The sequence below is a fragment of the Brachyhypopomus gauderio genome, unplaced genomic scaffold (assembly GCF_052324685.1).
Source record: "Brachyhypopomus gauderio isolate BG-103 unplaced genomic scaffold, BGAUD_0.2 sc37, whole genome shotgun sequence".
Classification (NCBI taxonomy): Eukaryota; Metazoa; Chordata; class Actinopteri; order Gymnotiformes; family Hypopomidae; genus Brachyhypopomus; species Brachyhypopomus gauderio.
In genome coordinates, this window is record NW_027506867.1 from 1,171,101 (window position 1) to 1,187,690 (window position 16,590).

Genomic DNA, 16,590 nt, shown 5'->3' on the forward strand with positions numbered 1-16,590 from the left:
TGATCATATCAGATAGCTCATAGATGTTTTTTCTTAGCGATATAAACAGCGGGGTTCTCCCAGGAGAACAAACCGGATCCGAGACGTAGCTCTTCTGGGGTTGGCGCTTTGAGATCAATGAATAAATACCCGTACGGTTTGCGCGTGGAGTCAAGAAAACATTCCATAAAATATTTGGTGTTATTTGGGTACATCTGTCGTGCCAGTATACTAATTTGGAGTTTGTCCCTCTAATTATATGGTTCTTTTTAAAAAATTAGTGTTTAAACGAATAGTTCTTGTCGCCTTTCTTGTACGAATAGTTCTTGTACCAGATAAAGGACACTGAAATTCCTGTGATGAATGTACTTTGTAAAAGCTCTCTGAATCTCCGGAGTTTGACACTGTTTCCATCAGATCATCAATAATTAACCAGTTAATCTTTTCAACAGGGAATAGCGCATCATCACACAGAGATGCTGGAATACCTTCGATGAAAATAATATTTAATTTTTTCAGCAAATCCTCATACAGCAGCTGCCAGCAGCTGTAACACCAAACAATGTTATCAGGAACACGTGTATATGTCATGGCACAATTATCTAAAAGTTTTAATAAAAAAAGATTTCCTGCTATTGCTAGGCCGGCTTACAATGCATGAAAAAGGATGTTGTAACCTAGCATCAAAACCATCACAGTGATTCATATTTACAGATATTCACAATAATGTACTTAAAAAAGAACAAAATAACAATTAAAAATAATTAAAATAAAATATATTAAACACACCAGGGTTTCTCCCTACCAGCACTACAGCACACAGAGGACCGCTAGAGATGTCAAAAACCATAAGGCACAGTGGTAAAATCAGACACAAGTATGCGCTTATCATACACGACTCTGAATCTTTTCAATAATGGTTTATTTCTTAAGTGAAAACCGTTTTTATCTCGCCATATCTGGTTTCGTGATGTCATGAGCTCTTTTGATTGACTCAGATCTTTAAGATGCGTATCAACCAGATCTGTTGGAGATTTCAGGTTAACTATTTTACTGGTGTTGTAATTTAATGTGATCCCCTTAACTTTCAACACCGTCTGTCCCTGAGCCGTGCGGAAGCCGTAGGTCTTTGGACCGCCACTCTCAAACTTCACGATATGATCACCGTCTGCCAACTCACTAGTAAGATCACCTAAGAAATCTCCAAGCACAGATTTACCATCACCCTCGCACGAAACAAAAACAATAGAGTCAGTGTCTGTGTACAGCACACGCCGCTGAAGTTTCTCCATAACTCTGTAGAGCTCTAACCGGGCATAGGCAGTGGTAAAAAGACCTATAAAAACATTTGAATGACCAGGATCCAAACATCTCTGATCGGCATAGCGCCATTGAACCAATGCCACATCGTCAGTCACAAATATGAAGCTGCTGACATTATACGTTTCAGAGAACATGAACTGTAAAAATGATTCAGGCTCCGTAACAAGAGTGGTGTTTAATCTGTCAGCTCTCTGGCATAGTTTACCCCAAAGAGAATTCAGAGCCAGCTTTGCCACAGATCTCGGGGTTTTGGGTAATATTTTCAGGCTGCAACATGATGCCTTCGCGCTGGCTGTACAGGCGTATGTACTCCATTTCATCATCACTGTTCTTGACCCATGCCGGGTAGCCTGAGCTCTCCTGTTTTGTTTTTAAAAACATCTTGATGTAACCCGAAAATAGCGCTGATGAGTTTGCTGGAAAGTGCCACACCTCAAAAATTGATAACCATATACCCCAGCTCCAGAGCTTTCAAAACTTCTATGCTAGACCACATACCAGTTAGAGCCCGTTCAGCATCACTGTGCTGGCAATTTGACATCCCAGCGATCGCACATTCTCTACAGAGAGGAAACAACAACTTCCCCCCCCCCCCACACGGAATGGCAGGACAGGCATCCACAGACCTCTAGGGGGAAGCACTTTGATTCTGAAAATGCCAAAGTAATTCTCCAACGGTTCAAAGTCTTTAAAAATGATCGTTGGGTGCGGTGAAATCATAATACTCAAATGTTCTCACCCGGCTGTGCCACATAGTGGAGGTGGAGTGCGTTCGTCCTCCCACCAAACAGCACATCATGTGGGTTCAATCGTTCAGGCATATCGAAAGTGCTGAGAAGGCATTTCACACCATCATCAGATTTTCTCATTTCTAACCACTCATGCTCCCACAATACAGTCACCTGTACCTTATGGGTGTGTTTCAGGTAATGGATTCTGTCCAGTGTTCTCTCTCTCACCTCCCCGTAAGACATGTCCTTGTATAAGGGGTGTAGGACGTACGGCGCGAAACACTTTGAACATCCTAAGAATTCATAGACATTTCCTACCCCATCTCCTGCCTCATAATAGCCGTCTACAGCGTATCTGCCGAACCATACTTCACCACCATTGAGAGCGTGTTGTATGTGAATGTTCTGGCTACGCATTAAGAATTCTAGCCACTGAATAGCAGGTGTTGAGAATGTCTTTTGTCTATTTATATACAGATCCAAAGGAGGAATGGCCATGGTGTTCCTAGTTAAAAAGCGCGTTCTGAAAATTTTTAAACAGACGCTAGCTATAGTGATGCAGCTAAACGGATCAACGTTTGAGCTGTCTAAGATTTCACGTCTGAAGATCATGCATGCATTTCTCAAAATCTTCAAAAAAATCAAAAGACACCACCTTTTACAGTCTCATACCAGCGGTAAAACTCATCTATGTCTTTCCCCATCATGTTGTCAGCATCATAGAAATCAGGGGCGGGGTAAGGCCCAGCATAGCCTTGATTTTCTGGAATATTAAATCAATGGGGAAAATGCCCTTTGATTTCTGTCGCAAACCCCATCGCACGCGGCATGGCTGCCAGCCTCATAGGCAGAAAACTCTGGCTGTCAATAAACCTCTGATTGAATGAATCATCGGTAAAACATCTTACTGCCCTGCGCGATAATGGTGGGTGCAATTCCCTGCTTGACAAGATAGTTGAACAGCAGATACGAGTCATAACCCCTAGCGTTGTGAGCTACAAACGTGTACCCTGAAAATTTCTTCTTTCTAAATCTACTGAAGAAAAGCTTCACACAATCCTCCCCAGCAGCAGTCCATGTATCCCCTTTAAAATCCATACAACAGATAAAGTTAGCAACATGTTTACTTGTTGCTTGGTGACATTCTAGATCATAAAAGATGAGCTTTTCACTAGGTTCTTTCTCCGCAACCTTTGACAGTCCACGCAGCGGGTTAACTTTTCCCTCACTGTGCTTGTAGAATTCAGCATCAAGACAAACATTACAATGGTAAACACATTTGTGACCTATTTTATGACTGTATGTAGCATAGCAGAATTTACAGAAATATTCACTACCCAACAATGCCTTGATGTTCTTCACCCCATAATAATGGTTCTTTTGCAGATACATGAAGATTGTTCTATCATGAGGTAACTCGCTGGTTTGAAAAAAACTGTATCCTTTCTTTGACATGTCACAATACAGAACCACAATTTTACACCCCAGATGCTGTTCAAACAAAGGTACATCAGCAAAACTAACCATATGCTCAGCAATTAGACCAACATCATTCCGTAATTTGATAGCCAACACCTCCACGTCGAAATTGTTCTTTTCAGGATTCAATAACTGCACTACACATAATGCGAAACAAGTTATTATTTATGTTATGGAAGACATAACTTTTTACAAACAATTTCTGATTCCAGCAGATCCGCTAATTTACGTTTCCTTCCGGCTCCACCTCTAGGGGCATGAACAATCTGAATAACAATTTCGAAAGTACGGTCTGATAATACTTTGAATTGCATTTTCAAATTATGCTAGAAAATTATCCAATTCTACCCTACCATCGTCAACAGGTACGCGTGACGCCACATCAATCGTGTCTCCGCGAATCGCCCCTGTAACCACATCCCCTTCAGAAATTAAGGGGTTAGCCTCGTCCAGCAGCCCATCTAGCTTCCAAAACTATTACGAAAAATTCTGCAAAGCTGTCAACGTTTTGGATCAGAGCAGAAAAATTTGCCTCTTCGAAGCTCGGTATTGTTAAAACGCGGCCTCTTGGTTATACACGCGCCTGTACCCTCTGAACGAGAACCACACCCACTCTGCTGAGTGCTAGGCTCATCGCTAACCATCAACTCAGCCTCATCAATACTGTCGAGCATGCTCTCGATTTGATCAAACACGCTGTTATCGGCAGAGAGATCGGCCGGTACCCCGTTAATATAATTTAAAATATCTGATGGCTCCTCTTGCCTCATTATAACTAGGCGTATTCGTTAATATCTCTGCGCTAGCGGGCTCATTTAGCGTCCCATGCAAAGACCTAATTGGACAGCAACCCGGTCTGAGAGCGATAATCGAACAACCCTCATCAGCATCAACATTTAAACTCTGACCCAAAGAAAAATGACAACTAGAAGCAATATTATTCTCAACATCCATTGCCATCAAATTCTGATTTATTTCATCAAAGATATCATGCGGTGCTTTTACAACACTATTCTGTAAACTGAGCCAACTCTGGTTGATTAGATCCAACTCATCAGGTACGCTACGCAGCTCATCAAAACCCCGGTGGTTTGTAGCAGACAGTATTACATTTGGTAATTCATTTACAATATTGATTAAATCGGTATTTACATAGCTGGATTTGTCAGACAAGTTGCTAACAATGATAAGATAAAAAAAAAAAACTCAGCAAAAACACACACAAAGGGTTAAGAAGTTCGAGCCTACCGCATGTGAATGTGGTCAATGATGCGCCAAAACTCCTGAACAAGGCGTATAGCTGCAAACAGATAGTGGTGGAGCTCCCCCATGCCGCTCACTAAAACCCAAGTCCTCCAAAGCAAAAACCAATGTGTCCTTCACTTGCATATATTGAATAAAAAGGTCGTTAGGGTACTCCTCTTCCCCACCCAAAAGAGTTATGTAGGGTGGCTCAAGTTCTTCGTCGGTATAACCGTCCTCGGAGTCCGATGCTGAAAACAATGCATAAAAATAATGAGTTTCGATTATTCCCCCGTTAAAGTATAATAAATAAATTTTGTTTTTAAAATCTTACCGGGAGGCGTGTAAACCGCTTCGTCGTTGTTAATATCAGGAGGCGTGTAACCCGCTTCCAGGTGATCTGTAATGTCCTCCTCGACAGGCTCTTCAACAGGCGTATCTAATGAAGAAAATAAGTAAATGTTCAATACAGTTAACATATATCTAAATAATTGATAATTAAATATAAATTATTTTCTCTCTACTTACTTACTTGCAGGGTCAAACGTATTCTGGGCGTCACTATTGCCACCGGTCTCACGACACTAGATTCTCCAAACACTATAGCTGTAAATAAAAATACAACATGCTCTCAACAAATGAGAAAACTAAAATAAACAAAAAAAAAAAAAAAAAAAACAAATATTTGGCCCCAGTTAGACGCTCCGGCACCCACACACACACACTCATATTACTTCAAAGAACAGCATTTTTAGTGACTCCTGATAATAATCTAAACAATTACAATTAGATCTCATGCTCACAATGTACAAAGTACGATAAGGGGGAGGGGTCATAAAGTTTTATTGGGGGGCAATAAACCTGTCAAGATGGCTTGATGACCAAGTTAAATCTACCCCATCCTATTTTATATATTACCTCAGTGGCCCAAGTTCCAAAATATTTAACTCTGCTTTTAGTAATATAATCTGAAACTGAACAGTATTCTTGTCTAAGCTGATGTACACAAGTATCCTTATTTCTCTCCATGTGTGTAACAGCACGTCTGATTTTTCAGTGTTCTGTTTCACTGCCACTAATAGCAAAAGCGAGTGATGGTTTCAGTTTCACATGGTTCATCTATATATACGGCTTCATTCAGCTGTTTGTCATTATAAACTATGTTTAGTTTTAAGCATAAGCGTTTCTGTCTCTGCACTGTTAAAGGCGTGAACTGAAATCTTTCGGAATCAGACAGATCCAAAAATATGATGTCATTGTTTGTACTAACATTCTCATTGGCAGCAGTAATCACTGGTGTTCGCTTCTTACTAATACAACTCGTCTGATCATTTGACCAGAAAATACATTCATTGCGACACGCTTTGCGCTTACCTTGTACACTTTCACCATGTCCATCATTGCGGCTTTCGTGACGGTTGATTTCTCTCACCTGTAAATCTGCAGTCATAGAGGTGTTTCTTGCACACACTTCTGGCATCATGTCTCTGTAATTCACAACTAAAACACCAGTCACTTCAAACGGCTGTCTGCATTTAAGACGTTCCCAGTCTGTTAATGTAATGTACAAGATCCTCCATGTTAGCATAGTAAGATAATAAACTTTTACCTGAATCCATATCCAGCTCACCTTGTACATTTCGGGCATGTGAATCAAAAACTGCAAACCATGAATTGCTTTTCATGATAGCACACGTATTCTGCTTTACAGTGAATAAACAGAAAGCGTATAGTGACAACGCAGCAACTATTGCTTCATCATGACACGTACAGATTCTGCATTTCTCCATAATCATTTACATTAAACAATCCAGTAAATAGCTCATCACTTTACCTGGACCACATCAGATGTAGATAATGTTTTGGTGAATGGAGATCAGCTGAATTGTGTTAATCAATTTTTTTAGTGTACACATCATTATGGCTGTGACACTGTTAGCAACACATTGTCTATTACCATTCTCACCAAACCTTGTGTGCCCTTGATGAAAAGACCCTCTTACAGCCTTTTCATCATAGGGAGGCCTAACCCTGTCAGTCTGAGCCACAGCACGCCTACGTGCCATCCTCTTCTTGGCTGCTGCTGAGCGCTTAGAGGCTTTAGTACACGGCATCTGTAATATACACAGTAACAGTTTCATTAGAAAAAGAACTGTACCACAAGCAATCTATACAAGCACATTATACTTATGATTACACTCCATAAACCATACTACTAGCTACAACTATAATACATGACAATTTTGTCTATATAGTATAAATTCTATGTGGGTGTTCCATTACTTTTGCCTATAGTGTGTACATTGTATGTGGGTGTCAAAAAGACATTTTACACATACAGAAAACATTGTTACACAAAATACATTGGCCATTGTTCACATGAGAACATGAGTGAATTGGTCACAAAAACTTCAAATGATAAGTACTCTCCTGAAAAAAGACAGCTAATGCTAATAACACAAGAACAAAACGGGTTATATATACACCCTATACTTCAGCATAGGAATATAAATTATATAATACAGCAACTAGCAGACCTCAGTAAACAAACACAACAAAAGATAGCAGTCTACAACCTATAGTTCCGTCATCTCTCAGCAATTAGGGTTGGGTTGTGTAACGGTATGTCGGTTTACCATGGTATTTAAATATGATGACAGTATATTAAACACGTAACGTGATGCCATGCAACAATTTCTGCCTTAAAAACTGGGGCTGTGTCCAACACTGCATACATCCATACTGAACAATACGCAAAATAAAGATTCACCAGCGTCTACCATGTCCGAATTCACAGAACACACAAAACAGTGCGTGACATGTCACCAGATTCACGGATTCTATACTAGATCCAGTGCAATATCATACTATGTAATTATATTACACTATCAGATCTCGTGGAATCCCATAATACAACCGTAGCAGCGCAAGTGTTTACATCAGAGGGGAAAAAACCAGATGTAACGGTTTACACATGAAAGTAAAAATAAATTCCATGTTTAGCTAACCATATATGTAATGAAATAAGAAATAAATGACAACTAACACGCCAGTTTGTGCATAACAAGAATACTATTAACACCTAAAATAAATTAAACAAACTTCACAAACATTACATTATTTTCTCCACTGCATCCACCATATCGCAAGTTAAAACTACCTTAGCGCATTTATAGAACACAATTCAGCTTCTAAATGAATACGTGCATCTTTTAAGGCATGTGCTGACCAGTTAGCACAGGTCTTCACCAAAATCTTTAACCTGTCAGTGGAACAAGCAGTCATCCCAGCTTGCTTGAAATCAGCCAGCATCATTCCAGTCCCCAAAAAAAAAAATCACCTACAACCAGCCTCAATGACTTCCGCCCGGTAGCACTCACCCCAGTCATCACAAAGTGCTTTGAGAAACTAGTTCTGAAACATATCAGAACCTGTCTCCCCCCTACTATGGACTCACATCAGTTTGCATACCGGACCAACAGATCCACAGAAGATGCAATATCCATCGCCCTCCATTCAGCAGTTAGCCACCTGGAGAAACGGGGGAGCTCAGGATGCTTTTCATTGACTACAGCTCTGCCTTCAATACCATAATACCAGTACCATACAACCAGTACAATACTTCAATACCATAATACCAGTACCATACAACCAGTACAATACTTCAATACCATAATACCAGTACCATACAACCAGTACAATACTTCAATACCATAATACCAGACATCCTGATCCCCAAATTAGCCAATCCGGGGCTTCCACTATTGACCTGCTCCTGGATAAAGGACTTTCTGATCAACCGTCCCCAACAGGTGAAACTGGGTCCTCATCTCTCCTCAGTCTGCACCCTAAGCACAGGCTCCCCCCAGGGCTGTGTGCTCAGCCCACTCCTCTATTTACTCTACACATCCGACTGTAGCCCCGCCCACCCAGAGAACATCATTGTGAAATTTGCAGATGACAACAGTGGTGGGACTGATATCAGGGGGGGACGAGACAGCCTACAGAGACGAGGTCATGAAACTTGGTGAGTGGAGTGCAACTAACAACTTGGCACTAAATATCAACAAGACCAAAGAACTCATCCTGGACTTCCGACGGAACAGGGCCACCCCTGCCCCCCTGCAGATCAATGGTGAATGTGTGGAGCGAGTGGAGTCTGTCAAATTCCTAGTAGTACACATCTCTGCAGACCTCTCCTGGACAGCCAACACCTCTGCACTGGTCAAGAAGGCCCAGCAGCGGCTACACTTCCTGAGGGTGCTCCGGAAGGAGCAACTAAGCACACGCCTGCTGGTGACCTTCTACCGCTCCACCATAGAGAGCCTACTGACCTATGCTGTGTCAGTATGGCACTCCAGCTGCACAGAAGCTGAAAGGAAAAGAATGCAGAGGGTGACCAACAGGGCCAGGAATATTGTAACGGACAAATACCCACCCCGGCAACCACCTTTTCAACCTGCTGCCTTCTGGCAGACGCTACAGGTCCATACCGGCCAAAACAAACAGACTCAGGGACAGTTTCTTTCCAAAAGCGATCACAATACTAAATGGGAATCCGCACAAACTGTGATTGTCTGTGGGCTGTGTGCCTTCTGTTGTATGTTTGAAAACCCCTTTGCACAACAGCACCTTTCCTTCTTTGCACGCTAATTTATTTAGGTTTTTGTCGATCATATGTTTACATATTGCACCTTGTTCTCGTCATTATATGTTTACATACACTTGTAAGGAGCAGCTTTACAATCTCGTTATACTATGTATACTGTGTATAATGACAAAGGCTTTCTATTCTATTCTATTTTTAAATCTTCGATCTATCAGGTTCTGTGGGATCCTGTGGACATTTTATTGTGAAAAATGGAATCCTGTGGGCACTGTATTTTGAATAGTTGGATCCTGTGAGCGTTTTAAATAGTGGAATACTGTGCGCATTTTGTTTTATTTTGAGATATGGGATCCTGTGGTCATTTTATATTGAGTTGTGGCAACCTGTGGGCATTTTATTGTGAATAGTGGGATCCAGTGGGCACTGTATTTTGAATAGTTGGATCCTATGAGCATTTTTTTTTTTTTTTTGATGTGGGATTTTATTGCGAGTAGTGGAATCCTGTTGCATTTTAGTTTGATTTGTGGCATCTTGTGGGCACTTAATTTTGTGTGCATTTTGTTTTTTGAATAATTTGTAATTTAAATTTCTTTATTCTTATCATAGTGTTGTCCGTTGGACAATAGGACTGAAAATTGTTTGCACTTTATGGTACAGGTTGTGACTGTCCTTGTGCTGTGAGGAAGTATGTTCCTGAGCCCAGCTGATCTTTTTGCAAGTGTGGATGTGCACTTAAAAACGCTTTGAAATTGATTAAAACAACTTGTGCTGAATTTGGTTCATGATTCATCCATGTAATAAATCAGTGGTTCCCAAAGTGGGGGGCAGAGCTTGGAAGTAAAACATGTGCACATGTGTCAATATGGGGGGGGGGGGGGGGTGTGTAAGGGGGGGCGCAAAAATATTCTCATCTACTAAGGGGGGCACGGCCGAAAAAGTTTGGGAACCACTGCATTAAATAACAAAGTAACTAAGTAACTCAAAATTTACTCGAGTAAAAGTACAAAATTACTTCATTTAAAATATAATTTGAGATGGGTAATTTTACTTTTACTCTGAGTAGATTTTAGGCAAAGTAATGATACTTTTACTCAATTACAATTTTTCAGTACTCTTTCCACCTTCGAGTCAGGAAATCATCCAGATGTCAATGCGGTGGTTGGAGCAGATGGGATCACCGTCTCTGCTGTGTGGTTCTGTAAAACACACAAAGGCATACGCAGTGATCTGTTCATCATCGAAAATTTGAAAAGTTTTATTCTACTGTCACATCATGCTGCTCCCCACTGTCCCTTAGAGAAGGCTGTTATGGCGATGCACAGTGTTGTGATGTCTTCACCTCAAGGGTGACCCCCATGATAATAGAAATCATAGTTCTTCCTTGAGGCTCTGTACATCACCCACCTTCTCTTTTGGTGACCCTCAAGTTTATTTCTGAGGAGCAGGCATGACCTTACAATGGGAAACATGAATCTGGGTTCTAGAGATTGTCATGTCTCCTCACCATTACCCATTGACCTGGAATTATTGTGTGGCCACCTTCAGCAGGTTTGCCCCAAGCACTACGGACCTGGTTCTGAGCTGCCTGTACTGCTCTTAAACATGGACCCATTCCACATGCCACAGCATCTAACTTAGCTGAGTGATAAGCTACTGGACGCTGTATACCACCATGTTCCTGAGTCAGGCAGGATGTCATAAAACCACAGTCTTCATGTACAAATACAGTGAAAGGCTTGATTGGATTACAAAGGCCATGAGCTGGTGCAGATATCAGGGCTGATTTCAAATTTACAAAAGCAGTGGCTGTTGTCGTCTGTGTGTACAAGAGGATCGTGTTGCCCAGGATTACCTTTAAGCAGATCGTATAGTGGTTGTTAAGTCGCAGCATAAGAATCTATCCAGGGTCTGCAGTAGTTGCAGAGGCCTAAGAAAGCTCGCAATTTATGCACTGTGGTTGGTAGAAACATTGCATTGATGATTGTTCTGGTGAAATGCCCTGGTAGGAGTTCTCTATTGTATCCCATTGTGAAAACCCCTCAGAATGTCTGTCTCTTGTCCTTGCATGGCTTTTATAACTGTCTGCTCGTTTCTTACGACAGCCCCTTGCAAAATGCCCAGTTTTATGACAATAGTGACACTCATTTTTCTTGTTGGTAAACTTGATGGGGGATTGCACCAGAACCACTGTCTTGTAGGACATGTATAGAGGCAGAAACATGGCCTGGCTGTAGATCAATGTTTAATCTGTCTAGTTCACTTTTAAGCTCACTCCATTTAACTTTACGCCAATTTGGAACAGCTGTCACTAAAGCTTGTCTAAGATCTGGTCGTAGTGAGTCGACCAGTCATCCAAAGTGTGGACCCTCAGTGGTGCAATCAGCACAGTCACTACTGTAAGAATCAATGTCACAGTGACGAAGGAAGACTCTTTCAAACCGCTCAAAAAAACTCCATAGCTGATTCACCCTTCCTTTGCTTACAGTTAGTTGTCTTGAGACATTTATGGATAATCCATTCTGTAAAAACTAATAATATCCTGACCATTATCACCTAAACCATCTGATACTTTATTAGCAAGTTTCCTACTGTCATAAAATGTTAAGAACCTGGCTTGCTTTTGCTACAGCATCATTAGGATGAAGTGAATACAGGTTTCTCTTCTTTTCCATAAGGTCAATGAAATAAAGACCTATTTCCCTCGGATGTTTAAAACTCTTTAGACAATCTGTCCAGTGTAGCTGCAGCCAAAGGGATGTGGCCAATCTGGACCCTTGTCTCCTTGACTTCACCACTCTTACTGAAGACCTCAGCAGACCTGATTGTAATTGGTCTTATCTGAGGTACAGTATTTTTAGGAGGTTCAGAATCCTCATCAGAGAGTTCCATCTGAGTGGAACGCATCTAAGTCTGGATACAACCCAGCCAACATCGGAGGATTTTCATCCTCTGTGTAGCATGGCAGGCCTGGAGGAGGAGCAACAGCTGGAGGTCAACACTGGCGCTTGGGTTTACAGTTAGCATGTAACTGTTCAACCTTGGTCAGTGATTGCTGGAGCTTTTTACATGTACTTTGGGCATTTAGTGCAGATGCCTTATGCTTTTTACACTTGCTAGTTAGTTCTAGGTTTTTCCCCTCAGCTTCCTCTAGCTTTTCCTCAAGGTGCCTACGTTTATACCCCCAGTATTGTTTTAGAACTAAAAGACATTCCTTCACCGAGTCATGTTTGATATCATAACCCAAAGCTGTCTTACAATCAGTAACAGACCATTCATTCTCAGTAGGAAAACCTTTGCAAGAAAAGTACTCAGACCTTTTTTGCTCATTAACATGTTTTTTGACTATATTTCCAATTACTATTTCAAATTCAGAGTCAGACCACTGGGGCATTTCAGTCCCACCCTTAACTAGTGTGCTTTTCCTATAGTTAAGTGAATTCCAGGAACAATTACCATTTGACTGAGCAGTCTGGCCATTTGAGAACATGATGAGGCGACTAGTGACAAACATCCAAACAAACTATCACAAAACATAGTTAAACATGATAATGTCTTCCAGGTTAGAAACATGTCAACCAAACAACAACCAACATTTGAAACACAAATTTAGTAAATCAAAGAAAAGAATAGAAATTAAATAATACCCAAAGAAATAGGATGACCAAACAAAGTTTACATACCTTGGAAAAAAATCTCTGTAGACTAAAGTCTATGTGATGAACTCACTCCAACAGCAGCAGAAATTCACAGTGAACCTCACTTCAAAAACAGATTTAAGAAGACCAACATCTGACTAGACATATAACATACCTACATGTAGTTGACACACCCCAATCCACTCCTCCCTCATGCCCACATCTAATTGACAACCCAATCCACTCCTTCCATCACGCCCACAGCTGATTTATAAAATGAATAAGAAGGTGTAACCATCTATGCAGTCTACCTTTAAATCATAGCCCTAAGGTAGGATTTTTACATCTGCACCTTTGACCTTCAACAAGCTACAAGTACAAGACCCTTTCAAACTACTCAACAAGGTAATACTGTTATATTATTTCATTATGCTAACCAAAACTCTACAAAAATGTATTGTAACAAACCTGTATCATTTAATTATTCCGAATGTTTTCATATTTGTTTGTAAATTATAAATTAGGGGTGTATCAATATGCCAAGGAACTTTGATAATGTTCTCATGTTTCACATTGCCCACTCTCACTAAACTAAACACTAATGCTCAAGTTTACCTTCCTTTTAGAAAATGTCCAACTTACTTTCACCATCTAAAATTCCAAGGATCCAGAGGCGGACAGAATCCGTGACAGATTGCAGCTACTTGTTGTAAGACACATTTCATTAATCTAAAATTATACTTTTAATTAGGGGTGCACGATGTGGACTAGAATTGCGATGTGCGATAACATTGTTGGATATCCCGATATCGATGTGAACCACGATAAATTAAAATACAGAAATGTAGTGTCTCTCTGAACAGCAGCACGTTAATTTGTTTTGTTTTTTACTGTGTAATGAATCCAGAATAATTCCAAATATTTTGCAGGTTTATTCAACAATAGATTAAATCTAGGTTTATACTTTCACGAGTGACCGTAGCGCACAACTTTGCACACCTCGCGTGAACCTCCGCAAACGGCGGAAGCGTTTAATCTTGCCATGTCACATTCTTTGCAGTGTTGTCTGAAACAATATGTAGGCCTAGTTGTATAAAAAACACCCCTCAAATACAGGGGAATGAACATTTACCTGACCAATTTTAATGTTGCTTTGTGTTTCAGGTTTGAAAAGTGCTGGAATTTAGGCTAAAGTACTTGAAAATGCTTGAAATTGTAACTACTTCGTTTCACAACAAATATCTGTCTGACTGAGCCACCTAGGTCTGACAAAACAAGGACACTGTCATACTGAGCGAGTGTAATCTGTTGACGGGGGGGGGGAGGGGGCGCGAACGTAAAACGTTACCGGAGGGGTTTAACACGGCGAGAAAAAAATAAATTTAAAGTGTGCAGAAACAGTCTGAATCGTGATTTGAACTAACCTATTTTTTTTTCCAGCACCGAATATTAAAAAGAAGAAAAAACGGGACAAACCGGGACGGCCCGGGAAAACCGGGACTGGTGGCAACACTACTTGTATTACGTTAACAAATACGAGCCTCTTGTAATTCCAGGACGAAACATGAGAGAACGAAGACGTTAAGACTGGGCATTTTGAAAATAAACAACCATTAAATAATGTGATAAAAATGCGAATTATTTTGAATCATTTAGAGTATATATATATATATATATATATATATATATATATATATATATTTAACTCAATTAAGTTTAACGTGCTGGGAAATATTGAAATGGACCTTGAAAGTAACGTACAAGTGCTTTAATGCCACCTTGTAAAGGTGTATGGACCCTGCAAACATGACTTCTTATTGCGCCGAGACGCGGCGCGCGCGAACTTACAAAATTCGAGGTGACCTTGTGAATCGACAGCGCGCGAGGCCATCACGCACGGGCGAAGCCACAGCGATTACGTTATTTTTGCCTTGCGGACCCTCGCGCCGCGTCAAGTGTAAACCAGGCTTAAACCAAATCGCGTGTCTGATGAGCGTGTTCACCTCACTCTGCCTCTTGCCTACTTACGTCACGTGATCATAGTCTGCAGCGTGATTAGCTCCCTCTATTGCTGGACGAGGATAATGCGATTTGAGTTTGCTGTTATTCAAGGAGTTATCGTGGCTCTTTCGATGTGTTTATCGTGAAACTTCATATCGCGATAACGATAAAAATACGATTAATCGTGTAGCCCTACTTTTAATACCACTGTATATCTGCACATCTCGCATGCATACAATTTTGTCTGTTATTGACAGTATAAATGCCGTGACCCAACAACAAAGAAGAAACAGCACAGCAACTTTGTACTGTGTCCACCGATATTATGGAAATGATATCGCGATTGAAGAAAGTAAATGCGGGACTTCAGCAAACAGTCAAAATGTTGCAGAAAGAAAGAGCAACTTTTAGAAGAAGTCACAAAAACCAAGGCAGCAAGTGAAACACTATCTGCAACAGCTGATTTCGGCAAGAATGGTAAGATGTTTACGTAACGTGAATTCAAATTCAGTTTAACATCCCATCACATGAATCACCTATTAACAAATCAAACTTTCTATCCTCTTCAACAATATAGAACAAGACACATACAGACAAAAACCAGACCCCCCAAAGACAAAGAGCAGAAAGATGACAGCTTGGACCACGAAGACAGTAACTAACTGTCTTCCTATTTGTATTTTAAACTAATATATCTAAAAATATAGATTTTTTTTTTGATATTTTATATAATTTTTTCTCTTTTCTGAAGCCATTGACATTTTTGCTTTTTTAATGCTATTTAAAAAAAAGTCTCCCAAGCTCCCTTACATTTATTGAAAACTTGCAACTTAAGGCGAGACACGGCAGGCAAAAACATCGTTTTATCATGCACTGGTCAATTTTGAGAAAAAATAAAAATCACAAAGTTATAAAAATGATAAGAAAACAGCAGCTGGCAAACACTGACGCAGTGATCTTCACTTCATCAGGGTGGGATGCTAACTTCACCCATGGACAGGATAGCAGCTTGAGTCTGATAATAACACTCACGGTTAATCAGGATAACTACATGCAAGTTGCTGCTTAGCCACAAGAAACAAACAGTGCAAATTAACCCTCATAAAACATGTAGAAGTGGATTGTTCACATTTTCTAATATAAAAGCCAGCCTACCTCTCAGATCACGTCACCAGGCACAATGTCGTTCACAGCCGCTCACCCCTGGGAATTCCTGAGTACTCACTCTCACTCTCTCTGAAGTATCTTCAGCCACGCTGCTCCTACCCTTAGCTTAGCCAGCAAATTACTATCTGCTTAGAACCCCATAGGTGTCCATAAATGTGCCTGCAAGACCACACCCCCTCGTTAATCTGTGACGTGACACACACAAAAAGTAGCCCTCGATTAGACAGGCTACATATGATTGGTCAATTTTACTGTCATTTGAAATTGGTATTGCGCTGAATTATAACTGCCAGGCCCTCTGTAAATGAACAGTGGGCCCACCAATCACCAACATTCTGCGGGGGCATCACAGTCCTGATAGGGGGAGAGAATCAGAGTATCATTCGTTCATTTGATATTCAACTGAAAATCAAAAATCGGAAAA

At 40.6% G+C, this 16,590-nt stretch overlaps 1 protein-coding gene across 6 annotated transcripts; it reads right to left on the minus strand.

Annotated features, from left to right (window-relative positions):
- Positions 1 to 778: 778 nt before the first annotated feature.
- LOC143485713 (uncharacterized) lies at positions 779 to 16,388 on the minus strand. Of its 6 annotated transcripts, XM_076985251.1 has the most exons (8): positions 16,155 to 16,388; positions 10,463 to 10,559; positions 6,589 to 6,868; positions 6,385 to 6,454; positions 6,129 to 6,194; positions 5,283 to 5,360; positions 5,089 to 5,193; positions 779 to 5,005 (listed from the first exon to the last, which is right to left on the minus strand). In XM_076985251.1, exons 4-8 carry the CDS (start codon positions 6,437 to 6,439, stop codon positions 4,776 to 4,778), a joined length of 534 nt encoding a protein of 177 aa, XP_076841366.1. In that variant the 5' UTR covers positions 6,440 to 6,454; positions 6,589 to 6,868; positions 10,463 to 10,559; positions 16,155 to 16,388; the 3' UTR covers positions 779 to 4,775. The 6 variants fall into 6 exon arrangements, 3 of the variants coding, with proteins under 3 accessions (XP_076841366.1, XP_076841365.1, XP_076841363.1); XM_076985250.1 differs by having other exon boundaries at positions 6,129 to 6,454; XM_076985248.1 differs by having other exon boundaries at positions 6,129 to 6,254; positions 6,385 to 6,868.
- Positions 16,389 to 16,590: the final 202 nt, after the last annotated feature.